Below are 25,168 nucleotides of genomic sequence, written 5' to 3'. Positions count from 1 at the left end.
ATTTCCTCCAACATCTGTACAGAACAAAGAAATGAAAATGCAGGAGTGCCAGTTCAATCTCTGATAGACAGAATGAAGAATGTAATTCTGCACAAGAACATCTGCGGCCCAGCTGGTTTAAAGAGAGAGACCACCTCAGTAAGCACTATATTGTAGGCCTCTATAGAAAATGAACCGGAGAGGGTCCCTCTGACTTTGTTTGTGTTAAACATGTAGGAATTAAATTGGCTGCTGCTAAGCTAAAGCATAACATGTAAATCGTCTTTACAGCAAAAAATTAAAAAATAAAATAGAGGGCAGGAATGCAGGAAGGAAAGCACATACTGTACCTTCTCTAGGATTACCATTAAACCGAGAGTACTTGGAGGACTCAAGCAGTGGTAAACATTTCTCGATAGGCACCCAGGTATAGCTCTCTGGACAAAGCAACTCTGATGGCTTATACTGACCCTACAAGAGATAAATATGAAGAAAAAGAAAAATGAATTGATTGGAGAACAAGAAGTAGAGGTGGACAAAACACACAGACCATGGGGTCATCTGAATATTGCAGTGTCCTGGGAAATACCTTTCACAGACATAGACGGAGCTGGGATTGGTTGCTATGGGCAAATTATATATTTTTTCACAGATTGATAAATCTGGGCATATATGTTGAAAAATGTGGTTATTTAGGTTCATTTTTTATTGGTTTGCACAGTTTTTATCCAAACATTACAGTACATTTGCAGTACGTTTTAGTAAACAACAATAATGGCCAGTAAGTGAGGATGGGACTAGCACTCCTCTGTGCTCACTCCTGTCCTATCAGACTGCAGCATGAAAACAGAAGATAGTTACAGAGCAGCCTGCAGTGATTGGATAAAGAGACCCAGCACCGCAGACTCAGTGTGGAAGTGAATGCATGGTGAGTGAGGGCGGGCTCAATGCTTGCCTCGACACGCACCTTCCTGAGCAGTGGATGTCAGAATTAGTGAGCAGAACAGAGGAATTTGTGAGCCAAATACAGAAGCTAGATGCATAAAAAATACATGTAAAAGGAATCTGCATAACATAGTGAGTAACATAAAGAGGCATTTTTTTTCTGTGATAAGACAGATCCGCTTTAAATATTTTCCAGCCCTCTGCAGATGAGCATTTAAATCAGTGTTTCACAATCAATGTGCCTCCACCTGTAAAAAAAAATAACCTTAAGCATGCACAGACAGCCGTCCAGGCATGCTGGGAGTTGTAGTTTTGCAGCAGCTGGAGCCACACACTAGTTAGACAGGATTTAAAGTCTAAATAGAAATGGAAAATGTGGGATTAAAGTTATAATGTTCCTTTAGTTGTTTCAGGCGTATTTAACAGAGCTGATAAAACACCTCTGGAAAGAAGCAGTTTCAAGTATTGAGACAAAATTTTTGGGAATATTTCCTGGCACCCGCAGTTTGTTCATGGTTTTATTCCATGCAAAAAGTGCACAAAAATAGCTTCAATAACTGTAGTGATTTTCTTCAGTGGAAAGGAGCTACTGAAACACCATTACACCATTGTGATACTCCCCCAAAGGAGACCACACACAACTCATTTTCTAAGAGGACTGGCTTAGTGGCTTAGTGGCTTAGTGGCCTAGTGGTTAGCACCAACACAATGCAGCAAAAAATAAAAGAATAATAAAAAGTCATGAAGCAAAGACAAAATCGACATGCATTACTTCCCAGCAGATTTCTCCTACTCACCAAAGTCACATAAGAGGGTTAATGGACGTGTCACAAAAATGTATATGTAAGATAGGGGACAGGAACCAGTGTCGGTAGAAGAGGTTGCTTCTCTATAAATCATTATGCAGTAGTTCTGAACACCACATTTTTTTTTTTTCGCATCATGGTCATTCTGGTCTTATCCATAAGATCAATCAGTTCTTGAAAACAAGTATTGTTAAATGATGTCTGTCTGAAAGAACGGCAGAACATCTACTGTTTTACCATATGGCTTTTCTCGCTTTTATAAACATCCTTTGCAGCCGGGAGACCCTTCCAATATGGTCCTTACATGCTGCCAGCTTTCTTTTTCCACTTTTGGGACAAGAAAACACAAGCCATATTCCTGGTCAGGAAATGACTGTTCAGCCTCCAAAATTAATATCTCTGTACAGTATACAAAGATAACAGTAGTATGTCACCTACAAACCCTTTAACAAGAAACTTCCATGTATAGAGGATTTCTAAGGACTGGAAAGCCCTAATTGTATAAAAGCTGACAAGTTCTCACCCGCTGCATGCGTGCACAGCTTAATCGAGAGGGCGTTATACTAATGACCAACAAAATGGATACAAGATATGCTTTAATAATGTTTAGATGATCTCTAAATAAAGCGGAAAGATCCACGGCATTTTACATAAAACAACCGTAAGGTCATCCAAATTGTTTTCTTCTTCTTCCAAATCCCTTTTGTAACAAATAGCTGGAATGTCTGCAGGCGGCCCTGTAGCGTGCAGATTCAGGACAGCGTGCCCCACAAGGTTCTATATTCAACATTATTTACTAACCTTTATTCATATAGACATAAACTTCAATGGTTTACAGAAAAGGTAACCAATTGAGGAATAAATACCTGTTAACTAATGAAGTATAAGGCATAAGTGTAGGATAATGGGGGTCTTCAAAACAGTTCCCAGACGCCTTTGCCTTAAAAGTGGATCAGTGGCAGTGGATCCCCACACTCATTCATTCAAGGTCTATGGAGCAGCCAGAAATAGCTACAAAAAGAAAACAAACCTTAAAGGGGTTCTCCGGTGCTTAGACATCTTATCCCCTATCCAAAGGATAGGGGATAAGATGCCTGATTGCGGGAGTCCCGTCGCTGGGGACTCCCGGGATCTTGCACGCGGCACCCCGTTTGAAATCAGTCCCCGGAGCGTGTTCGCTCCGGGTCTGATTACTGACGACCACAAGGCCGGCGGCGTGTGACGTCACGCTCCCACCCCCATGTGACATCACGCTCCGCCCCTGAATGCAAGCCTACGGGAGGGGGTGTGATAGTTGTTACACCCCCTCCCGTAGGCTTGCATTGAGGGGCGGAACGTGACGTCACACGCAGCCGGCCTTGTGGTCGTCGGTAATCAGAGCGAACGCGCTCCGGGGACCGATTACAAATGGGGTGCCGCGTGCAAGATCCCGGGGGTCCCCAGCGGCGGGACACCCACGATCAGGCATCTTATCCCCTATCCTTTGGATAGGGGATAAGATGTCTAAGCACCGGAGAACCCCTTTAAAGAAAATCTGCAATGTATAACACTGGGACCCCCCCACGATCTCCCATATGGGGACCTGGCATTGCTCACCGAGTCCCGCTGCATCTCCACCTCTCCCATAGAGATACATGGAGGGGGCGTGTGGCGTCATACTGTGGCCGACATGCTTCCTGCACGGGAGAGCCGCAGCAGAGACGGGGCACCGTACAGGAAATCATGGGGGGTCCCAGCGATCGGACCCAAGCGATCAGACATTTATGCCCTATTTGCAGGATAGGGGATAAGTGTAATACATTAGGGATCGATCGATTATCGGTTTGGCTGATATTATCATCCGATAATCGCGATTTTGGACATTATCGGTATCGGCAATTACCTTGCCGATAATGCCCTGCCCCCCGGCCAGAGACTACCATCGCCGTCGCTGCCCCGTTGCCTCCCCCCATCCTCTGGCCACATGCCGCTTCCCTATTGCCTCGCCCCCATCCTCTGTCCACATACCGCCGCGCGCTGCGTAATGACGAGTGACGTCCCCAATGCGACGTCTCCATCAGTGTGCACAGTGACAGCGCAGGAGCCAAAAGGATTGCCGACCTCGGGAACAGGTAATTATAACATCGGGGATGGGGGGAGGCAATGGGGCGGCGGGGTATGGGGGCAGAGGATGGGGGGGCAGTATGTGGGCAGAGGATTGGGGAGGGGAGGCGATGGGGCAACTGTGGTGATTAGACTCAGGACCTCAGGAGAAGAGAAGCGGGTGGCGGCAGCGGCGGTCTCTGGTACCGCAAAAGCAGCAGCAGTTCATTGATTTAAAGCGCCTGCTTTAAGTAATTGATCTGCAACGGCTTCTGCCCCGCCGGGGGGGTTGAAATAGCCGATAACTTATATTGGAATATCGGTATAAGTTATCGCCTATCGGCCTGAAAGGTGACCGATTATCTGTATCGGCCCTAAAAAAATCGATATCAGTCGATCCCAATAATACACTGCAGATTTACTTACCTACCACTGTTCCCCCGATGCACCGATATCGCTCTCCTCGGCCCCAGTCTCCTTCCGCATTTTAAGGCCCGACACATCACACTGCGCTGAGCTTATCATCGGCCACAGTGTCATGTTACATCACACTACTACTCAGCGTATCGCCAGCCACAGTGTCATGTCATATCCAATTGCTGCTCAATGGACAAGAGAGAGATATTGGTGCACTGGAGCAACAATGGAAGGTAAGTTAAGGTTTGCAATTTTTTAATTTTTTTTTATGCCCGGGCAAAACGGAAACATAAAAATATATAAAATAAATAAAATATCCATCACTGGATAACCCCTTAACCCTTTAAAGGGGTATTCCGCCCCTAGACATTTTATCCCCTATCCAAAGGATAGGGGATAAGATGTCAGATCGCCGCGGTCCCGCTACTGGGGACCCCCGCTGCGGCACTGCGCTATTACAGCACAGAGCGAGTTCGCTCTGCACGTAATGATGGGCGGTACAGGGTCCGGAGCATCGTTACGTCACGGCTCCGCCCCTCGTGATGTCACGGCCCGCCCCTTTCAATACAAGTCTATGGGAGGGGGCGTGGCGGTCATCACGCCCCCTCCCATAGACTTGCATTAAGGGGACGGGCCGTGATGTCACGAGGGGCGGCGCCATGACGTCACGCTGCTCCGGCCCCTGTATCGCCCGTCATTACGCACAGAGCGAACTCGCTCTGTGCTGTAATGATAGCGCGGTGCCGCAGCGGGGATCCCGGGGGTCCCCAGCAGCGGGACCGCGGCGATCTGACATCTTATCCCCGATCCTTTGGATAGGGGATAAAATGTCTAGGGGCGGAATACCCCTTTAGGTACGCCTTTGCCCCCTGGTACTTAAGGACCAAGGGCGTACCTGGGAATTTCGGTCCCCGTCGCGCAGCAGGCACCCCGCGCAAATGCCCAGGGGGGTCATTAGACCCCCCCCATGTCGGCGATCGGCGCAGATCGCAAGTGAATTCACACTTGCGATTTGCGCCGATTCCAGGTCATTACGGGTCTATGGTGACCCGGAATAGAAGGGGGATCGTGGGTGTCTAGGACAGAGGTGCCACCCCTCCTATTTCTGCTATTGGTGGTCTAGACGCGACCACCAATAGCAGATCGGGGGCGGAGGGGTTTACTTTCGGTTTCCCCTCCCACAATAGGCGGGGCAGGACGGGGAATCCGACAGGGATCGGCGCCGAAGATCCACTTACCCATCGGCGACGGTAGCGGGCGACGATCAGCGGCGGCAGCGGGCGACGATCAGCGGAAGAAGAGGACCGCGACGCAGCTCCCTGGATCCGACGGAAGCCGGTGAGTTACTTAGCAACATCTGGAGGGCTACAGTCTGAGACCATTATAGTGGTCTCTAAACTGTAACCCTCCAGATATTGCAAAACTACAACTCCCAGCATGCCCAGAGAGCTGTTTAGGCTTGCTGGGAGTTGCAGTTTTGCAACAGCTGGAGGTCTACAGTTTGAGACTACTGCAAAGTGATCTCTATACTGTGCACCTCCAGATCTTGCAAAACTACAACTCCCAGCATGCCCAGACAGCAGTTTTCTGTCTGGGCATGCTGGGAGTTGTAGTTTTGCAGCATCTGGAGGTCCACAGTTTGGAGACCACTGCAGTCTCTAAACTATAGCTCTCCAGATGTTGCAAAACTGCAACTCCCAGCATGCCTAAACAGCAAAACAGCTGTCTCTGCATGCTGGGAGTTGTAGTTGCGATCCCTCCAGCTGTTGCATAACTACATCTCCCAGCATGCCTTTCGGCGATCAGTACATGCTGGGAGTTGAAGTTTTGCAACAGCTGGAGGCACACTGGTTGGAAAATACTGAGTTAGGTAACAGAAACTAACTGAAGGTTTTCCAACCAGTGTGCCTCCAGCTGTTGAAAAAGTACAACTCCCAGCATGCACGGTCTGTCAGTACATGCTGGGAGTTGTAGTTTTGAAACAGCTGGAGGTTTGCCCCCCCCATGTGAACATACAGGATACATTCACACTGGTGGGTTTACAGTAAGTTTTCTGCTTCACGTATGAGCTGCGGCAAATTTTTCGCCGCAGTGCAAACTCCTAGCGGTAAATTCACTGTAAACCTCAGTGTGAACGTACCCTGAATACACTACACTAACACATAATAAAGGGTAAAACACTACATATATACCCCCTTACACTGTCCCCCTAATAAAAATAAAAAACATATTGTACAGAAGTGTTTCCAAAACAGAGCCTCCAGCTGTTGCAAAACAACAACTCACAGCATTTGCGGACAGCCACTAACTGTCCAGGCATGCTGGGAGTTTAGCAACAGTTGGAGGCACCCTGTTTGGGAATCACTGGCGTAGAATACCCCTATGTCCACAACTATGCAATCCCTAATTTAGTCCTGAAATGCACATGGCGCTCTCTCACTTCAGAGCCCTGTCGTATTTCAAGGAAACAGTTTAGTGGCACATATGGGGTATCTCCGTACTCAGGAGAAATTGCACTACAAATTTTGGGGGCATTTTTTCTTTTTACCGCTTATGAAAAAGAAAAAGTTGGGGTCTACACCAGCCTGTTAGTGTAAAAAAAAAAATTTTTTTTACACTAACCTGCTGGTGTTGTCCTTTACTTTTTATTTTCAAGGGAGGTAAAAGGAAAAAAAGACCCCCAAAATTTGTAACGCAATTTCTCCTGAGTACGGAAATACCCCATATGTGGGCATAAAATGCTCTGCGGACGCACAACAAGGCTCAGGAGTGAGAGTGCACCATGTACATTTGAGGCCTAAATTGGTGATTTGCACAGGGGTGGCTGATTTTACAGCGGTTCTGACATAAACCCAAAAAAACACCCACATGTGACCCCATTTTGGAAACGACACCCCTCACGGAACGTAACAAGGGGTATAGTGACCCTGAACACCCCACAGGTGTTTAACAAATTTTCATTAAAGTTGGATGGGAAAGTGAAAAAAAAAATATTTTTCACTAAAATGCTGGTGTCACCCTAAATTTTTCATTTTCACAAGGGAAAATAAAAAAAGCCCACCAAAATTTGTAACCCAATTTCTTCTGAGTAAGAGCATACCCCATATGTGGATGTAAAGTGCTCTATGGGTGCACTACAATGCTCAGAAGAGAAGGAGCGCCATTGGGATTTTGAAGAGAAAATTTGTCCGGAATTGAAGGCCACTTGTGTTTACAAAGCCCCCATGGTACCAGAACAATGGACCCCCCCCTCCATATGTGACCCCATTTTGGAAACTACACCCCTCATGTAATGTAATAAGGGGTACAGTGAGCATTTACGCCCCGCAGGTGTTTTTGGAACAGTGATCCGTGAAAATGAAAAATGTTATTTTCCATTTGCACAGCCCACTGTTCCAAAGATCTGTTAAACGCCAGTGGGGTGTAAATGCTCACTGCACCACTTATTAAATTCTGTGAGGAGTGTAGTTTCCAAAATAGGGTCACATGGGGGGGAGGGGGGGGGTCAACTGTTCTGGCACCACGGGGGGCTTGGTAAATGCACATGGCCCCTGACTACCATTCCAAACAAATTCTCTTTCCAAAAGCTCAATGGTGCTCCTCCTCTTCTGAGCATTGTAGTTCGCCCGTAGTGCACTTCAGGTCCACTTATGGGGTACCTCAATACTAAGAAGAGATTGGGTTACAAATTTTGGGGGGTATTTTCTGCTATTACCCCTTGCAAAATTTTGAAATTTGGGGGGAAACACATTTTAGTGGAATTTTTTTTTTTTTTTTTTTTTACATATGCAAAAGTCGTGAAACCTTTGTGGGGTATTAAGGCTCACTTTATTCCTTGTTACGTTCCTCAAGGGGTCTAGTTTCCAAAATGGTATGCCATGTGTTTTTTTTTTGCTGTTCTGGCACCATAGGGGCTTCCTAAATGCGACATGCCCCCCGAGCAAAATTTGCTCTCAAAAAGTCAAATATCACTCCTTCTCTTCTAAGCATTGTAGTTCGCCCGTAATGCACTTCATGCCAACTTATGGGATGCCTCCATACTCAGAAGAGATGGGGTTACAAATTCTGGGGGGTATTTTCTGCTATTAACCCTTGCAAAAAAGGGGAAATTTGGGGGGGAAAACACATTTTTGTGAAAAAAACATTTTTTTTTTACATATGCAAAAGTCGTGAAACACCTGTGGGGTATTAAGGCTCACTTTACGTTCCCCAAGGGGTCTAGTTTCCAAAATGGTATGCCATGTGGTTTTTTTTTTGCTGTTCTGGCACCATAGGGGCTTCCTAAATGCAACATGCCCCCCAAAAACCATTTCTGAAAAACTTACTCTCCAAAATCCCCTTGTCGCTCTTTCGCTTCTGAGCCCTCTACTGCGCCCGCCGAACACTTTACATAGACATATGAGGTATGTCCTTACTCAAGAGAAATTGGGCTACAAATATAAGTATACATTTTCTCCTTTTACCCCTTGTAAAAATTCAAAAATTGGGTTTACAAGAACATGCGAGTGTAAAAAATGAAGATTGTGAATTTTCTCCTTCACTTTGCTGCTATTCCTGTGAAACACCTAAAGGGTTAAAACACTTACTGAATGTCATTTTGAATACTTTGGGGGGTGTAGTTTTTATAATGGGGTCATTTATGGGGTATTTCTAATGTGAAGACCCTTCAAATCCACTTCAAACCTGAACTGGTCCCTGAAAAAAAGCGAGGTTCAAAATTTTGTGAAAAATTGGAAAAGTGCTGCTGAACTTTGAAGCCCTCTGGTGTCTTCCAAAAGTAAAAACACCTCAATTTTATGATGCAAACATAAAGTAGACATATTGGAAATGTGAATAAAAAAAATATATATTTTGAATATCCATTTTCCTTACAAGCAGAAAGCTTCAAAGTTAGAAAAATGCAAAATTTTCAAATTTTTCATCAAATTTTGGGATTTTTCACCAAGAAAGGATGCAAGTTACCACAAAATTTTACCACTATGTTAAAGTAGAATATGTCACGAAAAAACAATCTCGGAATCAGAATGATAGATAAAAGCATTCCAGAGTTATTAATGTTTAAAGTGACAGTGGTCAGATGTGCAAAAAACGCTCTGGTCCTAAGGTGTAAAATGGCCTGGTCCTTAAGGGGTTAAAAGAGTCCTATAAATAAAATTTTGGACAATCTGTAAAAATGACAGCAGAGATATATATATATATATATATTTAGCCCAGCAGCCTGTACCTGTAAGCCAGGTCCATACATGAGATATAGATATATATATATATATATCTAGAATAAAAATTGGGAATAAACAGCTTCTTTCTTTACTCCAGGCCTTAAATCTACTTTGTGGATGAGGGATAAGGTGAGTGCAGTTACCAGCCCAAGTGAGCCCTGCTTACCAATTATCTATGGCAATCTGTTAATACAGCATTAAGAAGGGATAAAGTAAAAACGTAAAATGTTGAAAAGAATGTGGACTGGGTAATCTGATATAAAGACAAAATTGAGTTTCAGGCCTCGGCACTTAAAATCGACAGAGAAAATGCCTGTCAACTAATTTTTGTTTGGTAAGCGAACAGTCTTTTTAAGTAGTGCCATATAACCCAAATATTGGCACGCACAGCATGCCCCCGCACAACATCAGAAGCAGGCAGCAGCCCTGACCCCCTCCCTTACCCTGCATTCTGGAGACATTTCAAAGAGAATACTGTAAGGGATTTGTTGAAGGGTCTGAAAATATTGTTTGTTTTGTCATATCCCATCTAGGAAAGGGTCGCAGAGAGATCAGCTTTTAACAAAGGGGAGATTTAACTCAGCGGAGTCCACCCAGGCTGGTACAGGGAAGGTTAAACATACAGCCATTCTTGCATTCACATCTGCAATCTGTTGCTGCACAATGACCCCTGTTGAGATTTTATTAAAAAGGTATTAAAGCAGCTTTGCAGTTTCAGAGAACCAGTCGCCACATAAACAAACTTTCCCCTAAACTGTCATCAGCAGAATAATAGTGACAGTAAGGCTTCCGCAGGGAGGCTGGCTGGGGGATGTCGGAGCAGCCAAAAAGGTCCTACATTTTTTTGATAAGGAAATACCGTATTTTTCACCCTATAAGACGCACCGGCATAAAAGACGCACCCAATTTTAAAGGTGCAAAATCTAGAAGAAAAAAAAAGATTCTGAACCCAACAGTGATCTTCAACCTGCGGACCTCCAGATGTTGCAAAACTACAACTCCCAGCATGCCAGGACAGCCGTTGGCTGTCCGGGCATGCTGGGAGTTGTAGTTTTGCAACATCTGGAGGTCCGCAGGTTGAAGACCACTGGTATAGGAGGTAATACTCACGTGTCCCCGCCGCTCCGCACCCGTCACCGCTGACCAGGATGTCGCTCCATCGCTGTCGCCGCGTCCCCAACGCTCCGGACGTCTTCTTCCCCGGGATCCACGCTCTCCATCATCACGTCGCTACGCACGCTGCTCCTATTGGATGACGGGATGGTGTGCGCGACGACATGATGACGTCAAAGGAGAGCGTCGGCCATGCAGGGGATCCCGGCACGGAGCAGACCCCGAGGAGGCAGGTAAGGTCCCTCCCGGTGTCCTGTAAGGGTGCATGCACACTACGTTTCTTAAGATACGGGACCATAAACGGCTGGGGAGAGGGGGGGGGGGGGGCGGAGAGTCGGGGGCGGGGCAACCGCACGCTGCCATATGCGGTCCCGTATCTAATGTATGTTCAATGAGCATCCGGAGTGAAACGCTGCTCTGTTTTGGCCTGAATACGGTTTCCCGACCGGACATATAAACGTAGTCAACAGCGTTTTTAGGTCCGGTCGGGAAACCGTATACGGGCCAAAACGCAACCGACCGGAGGCAGCGTTTCACTCCGGTCGCTCATTAAAATACATTAGATACGGGACCACATATGGCAGCGTGTGGTTGCCCCGCCTCCGACTCTCCGCCCCCCTCTCCCCAGCCGTATACGGTCCCGTATCTTAAGAAACGTAGTGTGCATGCACACTAAGCTGTTCGGGACGCCGCGATCCCGAACAGCCGGGTTAGTGTCACTTTCGCTTCAGACACGGTGGTCAGCTTTGATCGCCGCGTCTGAAGGGTTAATACAGGGCATCACCGCGATCAGTGATGTCCTGTATAAGCGGCGGGTCCTGGTCGTTGATGGCCACAGGGACCGCCGCGATAGGGGTGTATTCACCGTATAAGACGCACCAACTTTTCCCCCCCAGTTTTGGGGAAGAAAAAGTGCGTCTTATACGGCGAAAAATATGGCAAGTTTCGGCCATGAGACACAAGTATTAAAAACGTCGCTCGTGACACCCTTTATTGTTATTGAAATTGTTGATGAAATTGCTGCAAAATGTGTTGTGCATATGTGACGCTGTGTCACAACATCTCAACGTTTCGGAAGTTTCAGCGAAACACAAAAATGTCTCAGAATGCTCGAAGGCATATGGGTGCATATTTCACATTTTTCCAAAGAGAGAAAACTGACATTTTACCCCAAAAACAAGTTGTTAGACATGAGTCTCAAAGGGTTTAGAATGCGAAACACATTCCATTGTCAACATGCACAGAACATTCATATTTACAACAATAATATGTAGATGCTTGTTTATCAAAACATTTGTCTCCGCGTATAAATTGTAAAAATAATAAGAATGTTTTCATGGGCAGCACACACCGCTGAACTGAACACAGTTATATATACCCTGCGCTGGTGCCATCAGAACTGTGTGAGGTTTAACACTTGGCCAAGAGACACATGAAGTCATGAAAACTAATTCTTGTTTATAGTTTTGGACTATTGCTAAATGTTCTAGTGGAAATGGATGATCATGTGTGTCGTGTGTGAGTATATATACCGTATATATCTATGTGTACCAGACAGACTTATCAAGAGCCATACAATTTCTGCAGCTCCTTACTAGAGACCCAATGGGCACCCAATGCACCACCATATAGTGCTGCAATTCTTTTAGGGCAAAATAATTCTGGAACGTAGCATCTGATGAGGCTTTCTACTATGGTTTTTCCTTCAGAATCAAACAGAATTCAAGAGAAAAAAACAACACTTGTATATGAAATCATAGGCAAGGCCCCCCAGAAATCTATTGGTACCACCCAACTCTATGGTTGTACAGAGCCATAATACCTTTGTGTTTTGTTTTTGTTTTATTTTTAAATCTTGGTCTTCAAGGCTTTACCCTTTAACCTCTTAAGGACCAGGCACGTATGAGTACGTCCCTGCACCCTGGATCTTAAGGACCAGACACGTACTCATACGTCCGTGGGAATTTCAGTCCCCGCTGGTCATCAGACACCCCCCCCCATGTCGGCGATCGCCGCAAATCGCAAGTGAATTCACACTTGCGATTTGCGCGATTCCGGGTCATTACCGGTCTATGGTGACCCGGAATAGAAGGGGGATCGCGGGTGTCTAAGACACCAACGATCCCCCTGAAGAGATAGTGAGGTGGCAGGGGTGCCACCCCTCCTATCCCTGCTATTGGTAGTCTAGACGCGACCACCAATAGCAGATCGGGGACGGGGGGGGTTTACTTTTGTTTTCCCCGTCCTGCCCACCCACAATAGGCGGGTCAGAACGGGGAAACCGAAGAGGACCGGCGCTGGAGTCCACTTATCGATCTGCGGAGGCTGCGGGCGACGATCGGCGTCGGAGATTGGCGGGCGGCGATGTCGTGCAGCAGGCTCCCTGGATCCGACGGAAGCCGGTAAGTTGCCTAGCAATATCTGGAGGGTTGCAGTCCGAGACCACTATATAGTGGTCTCTATACTGTAGCACTCCAGATGTTGCAAAACTACAACTCCCAGCATGCCCAGACAGCTGTTTGGGCATGCTGGGAGTTGTAGTTTTGCAACAGCTGGAGGGCTACAGTTTGAGACCACTATATGGTAGTCTCTGAACTATAGCCCTCCAGATCTTGCAAAACTACAACTCCTAGCATGCCCACACAACTGTTTGCTGTCTGGGCAAGCTGGGATTTGTAGTTTTGCAGCATCTGGAGGGCCACAGTTTGCAGTGGTCTCTATACTGCAGCTGTCCAGATGTTGCAAAACTGAAAATCCCAGCATGCTGGGAGTTGTAGTTGCGATGCCTCCAGCTGTTGCATAACTACATCTCCCAGCATGCCCTTCGGTGATCAGTACATGCTGGGAGTTGTACTTTTGCAACAGCTGGAGGCACACTGGTTGGAAAATATTGAGCTAGATAACAGAACCTAACTGAAGGTTTTCCAACCAGTGTGCCTCCAGCTGTTGCAAAAGTACAACTCACAGCCTGCATGGTCTGTCAGTACATGCTGGGAGTTTTAGTTTTGAAACAGCTGGAGGTTTGCCCCCCCCCCCCCCCCCCCATGTGAACGTACAGGGTACATTCACACGGGCAGGCTTACAGTAAGTTTTCTGCTTCAAGTATGAGCTGCGGCGCAAACTCCTAGCAGGGAACTCACTGTAAACCTCCGCCAGTGTGAATGTACCCTAAAAACACTACACTGCACTACCACATAATAAAGGGTAAAACACTACATATACACCCCCTTACACTGCCCCCCCCCCTCCCCTCCAATAAAAATTAAAAAAATGTATTGTACGGCAGTGTTTCCGAAACGGAGCCTCCAGCTGTTGCAAAACAACAACTCCCAGCATTTCTGGACAGCCACTGACTGTCCAGGCATGCTGGGAGTTTAGCAACAGCTGGAGGCACCCTGTTTGGGAATCACTGGCGTAGAATACCCCTATGTCCACCCCTGTGCAATCCCTAATTTAGTCCTCAAATGCGCATGGCGCTCTCTCACTTCGGAGCCCTGTCATATTTCAAGGAAACAGTTTAGGGCCACATATGGAGTATCTCCGTACTCGGGAGAAATTACACTACAAATTTTGGGGGTCTTTTTCTCCTTTTACCCCTTATGAAAAGGAAAAGTTGGGGTCTACACCAGCCTGTTAGTGTAAAATAAATATATTTTTACACCAACATGATGGTGTTGCCCTTTACTTTTTATTTTCACAAGAGGTAAAAGGAAAAAAAGACCCCCAAAATTTGTAACACAATTTCTCCTGAGTACGGAAATATCCCATATGTGGGCGTAAAATGATCTGCGGGCGCATAACAAGGCTCAAGAGTGAGAGCGCACTATGTACATTTGAAGCCTAAATTGGTGATTCGCACAGGGGTGGCAAATTTTACAGCGGTTCTGACAAATGCAAAAAATAAATATCGACATGTGACCCCATTTTGGAAACTAAACCCCTCACGGAATGTAACAAGGGGTATAGTGAGCCTTAACACCCGACAGGTGTTTGACAATTTTTCGTTAAAGTTGGATGGGAAAATGAAAAAAAAAATTTTTTTTTTCACTAAAATGCTGGTGTTACCCTAAATTTTTCATTTTCACAAGGGAAAATAGCCCCCCAAAATTTGTAACCCCATTTCTTCTGAGTAAGAAAATACCCCAAATGTGGATGTAAAGTGCTCGGTGGGAACTACAATGCTCAGAAGAGAGGAAGCGCCATTGGGATTTTGAAGAGAAAATGTGTCCGGAATTGAAGGCCACGTGTGTTTACAAAGCCGCCATAGTGCCAGAACAATGGACCCCCCCAACATGTTACCCCATTTTGGAAACCTCTACACCCCTACACCCCTCACGTAATGTAATAAGGGATGCAGTGAGCACTTACACCCCACAGGTGTCTGACAGATTTTTGGAACAGTGGTCCGTGAAAATGAAAAATGTAATTTGCTCAGCCCACTGTTCCAAAGATCTGTCAAATGCCAGTGGGGTGTAAATACTCACTGCACCCCTTATTAAATTCTGTGAGGGGTGTAGTTTCCAAAATGGGGTCACATGTGGGGAGGGTCCACTGTTCTGGCGCCACGGGGGGGCTTTGTTAACGCACAAGGCCCCTGATTACCATTCCAAACAAATTCACTCTTCAAAAGCTCAATGGCACTCCTCCTCTTCTGAGCATTGTAGTTTGACCGCAGGGCACTTGACATCCACACATGGGGTATTTCCATACTCAGAAGAGATGGGGTTACAAATTTTGGGGGGTATTTTCTTCTATTAACCCTTGCAAAAATGTGAAATTTGGGGGGAAACACATTTTAGTGAAATTTTTTTTTTTTTTTTTTTTTTTAATTTTTTTACATATGCAAAAGTCTTGAAACCCCTGTGGGGTATTAAGGCTCACTTTATTCCTTGTTACGTTCCTGAAGCGGTCTAGTTTCCAAAATGGTATGCCATGTGTTTTTTTTTTTTTTGCTGTTCTGGCACCATAGGGGCTTCCTAAATTTGCTCTCAAAAAGCCAAATATGACTCCTTCTCTTCTGAGCATTGTAGTTCGCCCGTAGTTCACTTCAGGTCAACTTATGGGGTACCTCCATAATCAGAAGAGATGGGGTTACAAATTTTGGGGGGTATTTTCTGCTATTAACCCTTGCAAAAATGTGAAATTTGGGGGGAAACACATTTTAGTGAAAAATTATTTTTTTTTTTTTCATATGCAAAAGTCTTGAAACCCCTGTGGGGTATTAAGGCTCACTTAATTCCTTGTTATGTTCCTCAAGGGGTCTAGTTTCCAAAATAGTATGCCATGTGGGAGGTTTTTGCTGTTCTGGCACCATAGGGGCTTCCCAGGAACCATTTCAGAAAAACGTACTCCCCAAAATCCCTTTGTCGCTCCTTCGCTTCTGAGCCCTCTACTGCGCCCGCCGAACAATTAACATAGACATATGAGGTATCTGCTTACTCGAGAGAAATTGGGCTACAAATATAAGTATACATTTTCTCCTTTTACCCCTTGTAAAAATTCAAAAATTGGGTCTACAAGAGCATGCGAGTGTAAAAAATGAAGATTGTGAATTTTCTCCTTCACTTTGCTTCTATTCCTGTGAAACACCTAAAGGGTTAAAATGATGACTGAATGTCATTTTGAATACTTTGGGGGGGGGTGCAGTTTTTATAATGGGGTCATTTGTGGGGTATTTCTAAGATGAAGACCCTTCAAATCCACTTCAAACCTGAACTGGTCCCTGAAAAACAGTGAGTTTGAAAATTTTGTGAAAAATTGGAAAATTGCTGCTGAACTTTAAAGCCCTCTGGTGTCTTCCAAAAGTAAAAACTTGTCAATTTTATGATGCAAACATAAAGTAGACATATTGTCTATGTGAATAAAAAAAATGTATTTGGAATATCCATTTTCCTTACAAGCAGAGAGCTTCAAAGTTAGAAAAATGCAAAATTTTCAATTTTTTCATAAAATTTTGGGTTTTTTCACCAAGAAAGGATGCAAGTTACCACAAAAATTTACCACCATGTTATAGTACAATATGTCACGAAAAAACAATCTCGGAATCATAATGATAACTAAAGGCATTCCAGAATTATTAATGTTTAAAGTGAGAGTGGTCAGATGTTCAAAAAACACTCTGGTCCTAAGGTTTAAAATGGCTGCTCAGTGTTTGGAACAAACTGTTTCGATGCTGGAGCCAGCTTCGGGAGCCCATGATGTCATAGCCCCACCCCCAGGGGGCAGGGCTATGACGTCACGCACTCCCGACGCCGGCTCCAGCGTTCAGAACAGTTTGTTCCAAACGCTGAGCAGTGGAGTACCCCTTTAAGATCTTATTTGTAAGTCAATTACCTATGTAATATCCTATGCTATCCTGAGGGCAGTATAAGATAGCAGAGGTGATGCCGACCTCAGGGGATGTGGAGGTCATCAGGGTATTAAAGCAGATCTGTGGTTTTAGGAAACCAGTCATTGCATAAAAACTTTCTCCGAAATGGTCTCCTAGTGTACAAAAACGTATAAAACTAAATATGAATGACTGTCCAGGCAGGGTAAACAGGACTCCCATACTTTCTGTAGGAGTGCTGGCAATATTTAAACAGATTTTACAGGGATATACATAAACTAATCATCAAAAACAACATACTCCCAAGCTTAGCCTATACCCACTGTTCTATGCTTCCCTGAAGGTGGTCATACACATTAGATAAAGCAGGTTATTGGTTGAACAAGTGATTGCTTGATGAACGATCATATCGCAGACACGGTTGTACACATTTTAGTCCATATTGATAACGTTGTCCATACATTATCAACAACACCAGGCAAAGGTATATACAGGGAGCATTATGAGAATATCCTGGGACTTTCTGAGAATAGTCTTTCCCAAAAGATAGTTTGTGAACAAAAGTTGTTTCTTGGTGCCAAGGCTTAACGCATCACACCACCACTCAGCCTATCGCCGGACGAGGTGGGACAATGCTGCGGACGCCGATTAGCTGAGTCACAGTGTGACACATTGACCACAGGCAACCAGGAAGAAACCACCACCGAAGAACTAAAGCAGCAATACTGGGGCACCAAGGGAGCGGTGGCAGGTGAGTGACGTTTTTTGTTTTATATTCTGGCCACCCGGGCATAATGGCAAATTATTTTTCTGTATGGGATATCTCCTTTAAAAAAAAAAGACAAGATGACTGAAGTAATGTACTGTGTGCTCAGGTTGTGTCTTGTATTAAATCGGTTCCATTCACATCAATGAAGCAGACCTGCAATACCACACACAAACTGAGGACAAGTGTGGCAACATTTTTGGAAGAAAGCAGCTATATTTTTTCTATTCCTGGTTAAACCAGTGAACATACTGAGTAATGGTAGCAGTAACAGAAGAGGAGTAGTATGGAATGGGAACCTCTGCTTGGCCGCTAACCAAAGCTCTGTAGGGCATTTAGCTCAAACATTGCACTTGTTAAGAATTCCTGGTATGTAACTATACTTCACCCTCTGTAAAAACAAATCCAAATAAAAAATCTCAGCCCCACCGGGCTTTTATGTTCAGAGATCCAAAACAGACATGAAACAGCTCAGGCCCGAGTGTCTTAGTACATATCAGATGGAAAGACGGTCACAACATGTCTATGGTGACAAAACACAAACCCTGTGGAAACTTAGGCCTGTCTGAAAATTATTCTCAGCCACTAGTTCTTATCACTACAAATGGAAGCCTTTACCAAACAGCCAGACTGTTTGGAAAAGACAATATTGAAATGGTCTCATCATGGACCCCATTCCAGGTGCCCTTATTGGGGAATTATGAGGTCACAGCGTGGCATGCCCCATTAAAGTACCCTCACCCCCTTTAACAAAAGACCTGCTAACGCATATCTGTTCTTGCTTTGAGACAACCTAACATTCTTCAAGATTTTGGGTCTCATACTGAAAGACTGTTTGTAGTCAAACAAACCCCGTGAATATATGTTTCTTCTATAATGTGGTTACCATTCTTCACTGTCCATGTATAATCACCCACGGCAGATTTGTTTCAGAAATTTCTGAAACTGAAAAGCAGCTTCATTCATCTCAATGTAGTTGTTTCTGCATTGTGCACATAAATCAGATTTATGGGTCTATGATTAAATGGGCACTGTCCTCATGTTTATTTTTTGTTATGTTGTAGTACTTGCATATGTACTGCTCGCTCCCTGCCTGTCAATCAGACAGGTGGGAACAAGTGCCATATATAGATGGTGGGAGCTACTCTTTAAGCCTGATGAGCAGTGTTGTGTTGTGTAGACTGTATGTATAATTTTTATATGGATTCATTTAATAAAGATGATGGACTTCATTGGGTCATGTGAATGAGATGTCTGCAACAAATCTGCTTGAATGCGAATATACGGTAAGACAAAACAGGGGACCTCTGATAAAAAGAACATTAAAATGTATTGATTAATAGAACAGATATTCATCTAAAACAATCCAAAAGAAAATTATCTACAAACACTGCTCACCTTGTATCTCATCTTTGGACAGGTGTAAATATAAAAGCCCATGTAGTAATAGCACAAGTCGGTGGCCTTCTTTTGCAGTTCTCGGGTGAAAGCTATCTCACTGTGGAAAAACAAAAATATAAATATAAAATTATAGAACATGGCAAAATAATCTGATATCAACCAAGCGAAGAAAGAGGGAAGAAAGAAGAAGCAGGGGAAAAGGAGAAAAGAATGAAGAAGAAGGAGGAAAGAATGAAGAAGAAGGAGGAAAGAATGAAGAAGAAGGAGGAAAGAATGAAGAAGAAGGAGGAAAGAATGAAGAAGAAGGAGGAAAGAATGAAGAAGAAGGAGGAAAGAATGAAGAAGATGGAGGAAAGAATGAAGAAGATGGAGGAAAGAATGAAGAAGATGGAGGAAAGAATGAAGCAAGGAGGAAAGAAGGAAGGAGGAAAGAAGCAAGGAGGAAAGAAAAGGAAGAAAGGAAGGAAGGAAGGAAGGAAGGAAGGAAGGAAGGAAGGAAGGAAGGAAGAAAGAAAGAAAGAAAGAAAGAAAGAAAGAAAGAAAGAAGAAAAAAGTAGAAAAAAGAAGGAAGAAAAAATAAGAAAAAAAAAAGGAAGATAGAAGAAGAGGTTAGCAAATATTTGATATCAATCCCCAAGAAACTATTTGGAGCTGTGCTATTCCTCTAGTTATTCTTCTTGGAAGTATATGGCTAAACAGGTGTGTTCCAACCAGTAAGCCTACTGCTGTTGCAAGTCTAACTCCCAGCTTACCCAGACAGCCAAAGGCTGTCTGAGAAAGCTGGAAGTTGTGGTTTTGCAAAAGCAGGAGGCATACTGGACTACACCAAGGGTGCATTCACACCACATTTCTGTCATACGGGGACCGGATCTGGCTGGGAGATGTCAAAACCGGCCCCCCCGCGGATCACAGCCGGAGAGGCCCGCAACTCATTCATTTGAATGGGCCAACTGGAGTCCGATAGTGACTCTGGTCGGCTAATTTTTGCCCTGTATCTGGTTTTGTGTCTGGACTGAAAACAGTGGTATGTTATGGTTTTCAGTCCAGCTACAAAACCAGATACGTGGCAAAAAGGAGTCAACCAGAGTCACTATACGACTCCAGTCGGCCCATTCAAATGAATGAAATCGGGGCCGGGTCCAGATGGGATACGGGAGCGCCTGGTTTTCACATCTGCCCGCCGGATCCGGTGCCCATATTATTCATTTGAATGAGCAACCAGAGTCAGATAGTGACTCTGGTTGGCTAATTTTTGCCACGTATCCGGTACTGTAGCCGACTGAAAAATGTGGCATACCACGGTTTTCAGTCCAGACACAAAACCAGACAAGGGGCAAAAAATGAGCCAACCAAAGTCACTGACTACAGTCGGCTCAATCAAATGAATCAGATGCGAGCTCAATCAAATGGATCAGATCCGGCTGGGATATGGGAACGCCCGGTTTTTACATCTCCCAGCTGGATCTGGTATGACAGAAACGTTAACTAGTATTAACATTTCTCTTGTTGACTGAACGTATTGAAACACATTCAGACACTGTGCGGACATGACCAGACTGTGTAACGACATGCCTCACTGACATGGAGAATGGTTCCACCCAGTTGTCAATTGTCATACCTTGAGGAATGACAGAAAAATGCTCCAGTATTTTTTTATTTTATAAAAATGCAATAATTTACTAGAAAAGAAATGACAAGAGAGTTGACAGATTTTCTATAATATCCCATTCATCTACATCAATAGGTTATAGCCAATTTGGACTAGCCATACACCCCTTACAGGCAACCATAATAACACAAGACAACCATGCTCCGTATATCAACATTATCATGCCATAAGGACCACAATTTATAAACTACCATTGAAAACCACTCCATCATTCTATTTTTGCTTACCGTAAGGCAGAGTATACACCAAGAGACAGAAAGGAGAAATCGGGGTCATAGTAGAGGTACACAGATGAGACACAGTATGGGAGGATGTCAATAACTCCCACAGCGATGATTTTTCCATCAAGCCAGTACTGCTGGTGAAAGGAGCCGTAACCACAAGAGATGCTATCCGGCCGAGTCTCCGGCTGGGGAGAAATTTGAATATTTTAGTGACTTCATAGCCATACCTTCTAAAAGAATACTGGGATATTAATACGTACTGAACCCATAATTTTATAATTTCATAAAACCTCTTAAGACTGTGTTGCATAGGTGGGCCTAAGCAACACAGTAGAGGGGTCCCCTGAAAATAAGCTCAGTATAGGGTGCTCTACCAATGGAATTTTAACCCCTTAAGGATCAAGCCCATTTTGGCCTTAAAGGAGATATGCAGCAAAAATTTTTTAACTCATCGTGTGCTCGGGCTTAAAAAAAAACAAAAAAAAACAACTTTAAACTCACCTTCCTACATTCCCCCGTTGCGGAGATATCGGCGTCCCGTTCACCAGCCGAGGCAGGACATCACTGCGGCCAGCGATAAGCTGACAGCGCTGTGACATTTCGTGCCTAAAAATCCCGAAGCCAGTAGCACCGGAAGAACAAGACGCCGATATCTCCGCAACGGGGGAAAGTAGGAAGGTGAGTTTTTTTTTTTTGCAGCTTGGGATGAGTTAAAACATTTTCGCTGTATATCTCCTTTAAGGACTAGGCCAATTTTATTTTTGCATTTTGTTTTTTTCCTCCTAGCCATCTAAAAATCTTAACTCTTTCATATTTCCATCCACAGACACATGCGAGCTCGATTTTTGCATGACCAATTGTACTTTGCAATGACGTCACTCATTTCATCATAAAATGTATGGCGCAACCAAAAAAATATAATTTATGGGGGGATATCAAAAAGAAAACCACAAGTAAGCTAATTTTGGAAGGTTTTGTTTTCACACTGTACACTTTACGGTAAAAATTCTCTTTATTCTGTGGGTCAGTACGATTAAAATGATACCCACGTTATATGCTTTTCTATCATTGCACCGCTTAAAAAAAATAAACTATTTTAACAAAATTAGTATGTTTAAAATTGCCTTATTTTGACCACCTATAATTTTAACATTTTTCCGGATACGGGAAGGTATGAGGGCTAATTTTTGAGCTGTGATCTGTAGTTTTTATCGGTACCACTTTTGCTTACATTTAACTTTTAAATCATTTATTAAATATTTGTGGAATAAAATGTGACAAAAAAGCAGCAATTTTGACCTTTTGCGTTTACGCTGTTCATCATACAGAATAATTAACATATTTTGATAGGACATTTACACACACGGCGATACCAATTAGGAAAAAGGGGCCATTAAAATTTTTATTGGGGGAGGGGCTTTTTCAAAAAAATTTTAACTTTTTTTTGACAATTTTGTATTTTTTTTTTACAATTTTATAGTCCCCATAGGGGACTATCTATGGCAATCATTAGATTGCATATATTGAACAGTGCTATGCATAGGCATAGCACTGATTGTTATCGGCGATCTTCTGTTCTGGTTTGCTCGATGTCAGACCAGAGCAGAAGACCCCGGGATGACGGCCGGGGCAGGTAAGGGGACCTCTGGCTGCCAAGCTGGATGACTGGATCTCCGCAGCAGCGCTGTGGGCAATCCGATCATCCATTTAAACGCCTGCATTGCGGCAGATGCTGTGATCTGTATTGATCAAGGTATCTGAGGAGTTAATGGCGGACATTAGCGCGATCGCTGATGTCCGCCATTACCGGAAGGTCCCTCGCTGCTGAAAGCAGCAGGGACCTGCCATGCATGGTCCAGAGCTTGCGTCATGTACATGATGCAAATGTGCGTCATGGTGCGTTAAGTCCCACCGCATCGTTACGTATATTTACATCCATTGTTGTTAAGGGGTTAAGCTGTAATCTATGGTAGAACTTGGAAATGTTCAATTTTCCTGCAGCGCTATCCCAAGGAAAATACAGGAAAATTTATAGACTGTACAAATAGACACATATGTCGATGAGATCAGTGGGTCTCACTTCTGAGAAGTCAATGGAGAGAGAAAAGGATGGATTTCTTGGCTGACTGGGGAGCGGAGCACAATCTCGCCCTCTTCCCAGACATATAGCTCATGATGGCAGAGGGTCTCAGGAGTGAGACCCAAAGTGATCAATAATTTTCAGCTTCAAATGTTGCCTTTAATGAAAGTAATGCTTTAAAGAGTACCTGGGATGAAAAAAACTTTTTATATGTTGCACAGGAAGACATTCCTAATAAGTTCCTAAATGCCTTTTTTTTTATTTTATTTATTTATTTATATTTCCATGTGTATTTTCACTTTGGAAAACACACCACTAGGGGTCTCCCTACATGAACTTTCCGCTAGTCTGTTATAGATTTCGGACTCATGTTGGCCAGGTATGAGTCCGAAATTTCAGACTGCAGCCAGGACAAGTGATGCGCACAGAGCTGCTCCCTGCCTGTCAATCAGACAGGCGGGAGCGAGCACTGTGCCTGCACGACAGGTTCCACCCCCTGAGGAGAGCCGACACATGCTGGCCAAATGTCAGTGCAGCGCAGCTGTGCATGAAGAGGAGAATCGGGTCTGCCTTCCCCCTAGTCTGATCAAGGTCTTCTATAGCTATGCAAGTAATTTACATTAGAAAGGAGGAAGGGTGGAAGTGAGCCCAGGCAGGCTTAAGATGGCATTGCGCCTGCCGAGCCACTCCCCCTTGCTCACTCACGGACGGACACAAGAATTTGCAGCAGGGATACCTGAATAAAAGGTATTTAGCTGCTGTTTTCACATAAAATAAAGACAGGGATAGTGCCAGTGAGTCAGTTAGGGGAGTTAGGGAAAGTTCAGCTGATGATCGGTACTCTAAAGAGATTGCCTAGTTAGGGGAACATGTTTTTATATACACTGTATTAGAGAATTCTTATCCTTATCTCTCCCAAGATGGTGTGGTTGCAAAGTCTCTCACTCTTGACCTGTGCAGTATCCTGCACTATATAGACAACCTATATATCCGAATGGACAGTGTGTAAAGCTTAGCTTCCCCTGTGAAGGCAGTGCAGGAAAAGTGAAAACGTACTGCTAGTATTCCATAAAAATTACAGATAATTCCTGGGATTACAAATGATTCTCCCTTATAACAAGAAGGAAATGTCCAATTGTGGAGACCCCCATAATGAAATAAAGTCAACAGTAATAACAAGCAGTACATTAACCCGTTCAGGACCCATGACATAACGGTACGTCCCGACACCCTGGGTCTTAAGGACCCATGACGTACAGTTACGTCATGGGCAGTTCCGGTCCCCGCCGTGCGCCGGGCGGGGATCAGAGCGGGATGGCTGCTGAAATCATTCAGCAGGCATTCCGTGCAAATGCCCAGGGGGGTCATCAGACCCCCCCATGTTGGCGATCGCGGCAAATCACAAGTGAATTCACACTTGCGATTCCGGGTCATTACGGGTCTATAGTGACCCGGTGACCCGGAATGTAAGGGGGATCGCGGGTGTCTAAGACACCCACGATCCCCCTGTAGCGATAGGAGTGAGGTAGCACGGGTGCCACCCCTTCTATCCCTGCTATTGGTGGTCTAGACGCGACCACCAATAGCAGATCGGGGGCGGGGGGAGGGTTTACTTTTGTTTTCCCCGTCCTGCCCTCCCACAATAGGCGGCGCCGAAGATCCACTTACCGATCCGGGCGGGCGACGGAGGCTGCGGGCGACGGAGATCGGCGGGCGGCGATGACGTGCGGCTGGATCCGACGGAAGCCGGTGAGTTGCCTAGCAACATCTGGAGGGTACAGTTTGAGACCATTATACAGTGGTCTCTAACTGTAGCCCTCCAGATGTTTCAAAACTACAACTCCCAGCATGCCCAGACAGCTGTTTGGGCATGTTGGAATATGTAGTTTTGCAACAGCTGGAGGGCTACAGTTTGAGACCACTATATAGTGGTCCCTAAACTGTAGCCCTCCAGATCTTGCAAAACTACAACTCCTAGCATTCCCAAACAACTGTTTGCTGTCAGGGCATAATGGGAATTGTAGTTTTGCAACAGCTGGAGGACCACAGTTTGGAGATCACTTTGCAGTTTTCTCTAAAACTGTAGCCCTCCAGATGTTGCAAAACTGCAAATCCCAGCATGTCCAAACAGCAATCAGC

At 44.6% G+C, this 25,168-nt stretch overlaps 1 protein-coding gene across 6 annotated transcripts in view; it reads right to left on the bottom strand.

Annotated features, from left to right (window-relative positions):
- Window positions 1-25,168, bottom strand: part of ATE1 (arginyltransferase 1) — a 162,361-nt gene that overhangs the window by 54,883 nt on the left and 82,310 nt on the right. For 4 of the 6 annotated variants that reach the window (XM_056529734.1, XM_056529733.1, XM_056529732.1 and 1 more), the window contains 3 exons: window positions 20,953-21,134; window positions 19,054-19,153; window positions 330-450 (listed from right to left, as the gene is read on the bottom strand). In XM_056529734.1, coding sequence (XP_056385709.1) covers window positions 330-450; window positions 19,054-19,153; window positions 20,953-21,134 — 403 coding nt within the window. The remainder of the gene's footprint in view (window positions 1-329; window positions 451-19,053; window positions 19,154-20,952; window positions 21,135-25,168) is intronic. The other 2 variants (XM_056529736.1, XM_056529737.1) reach the window with 1 other exon arrangement.

This window comes from Hyla sarda, chromosome 7 (assembly GCF_029499605.1).
Source record: "Hyla sarda isolate aHylSar1 chromosome 7, aHylSar1.hap1, whole genome shotgun sequence".
Lineage (NCBI taxonomy): Eukaryota > Metazoa > Chordata > Amphibia > Anura > Hylidae > Hyla > Hyla sarda.
This window is presented reverse-complemented; position numbering and strand designations above follow the sequence as displayed.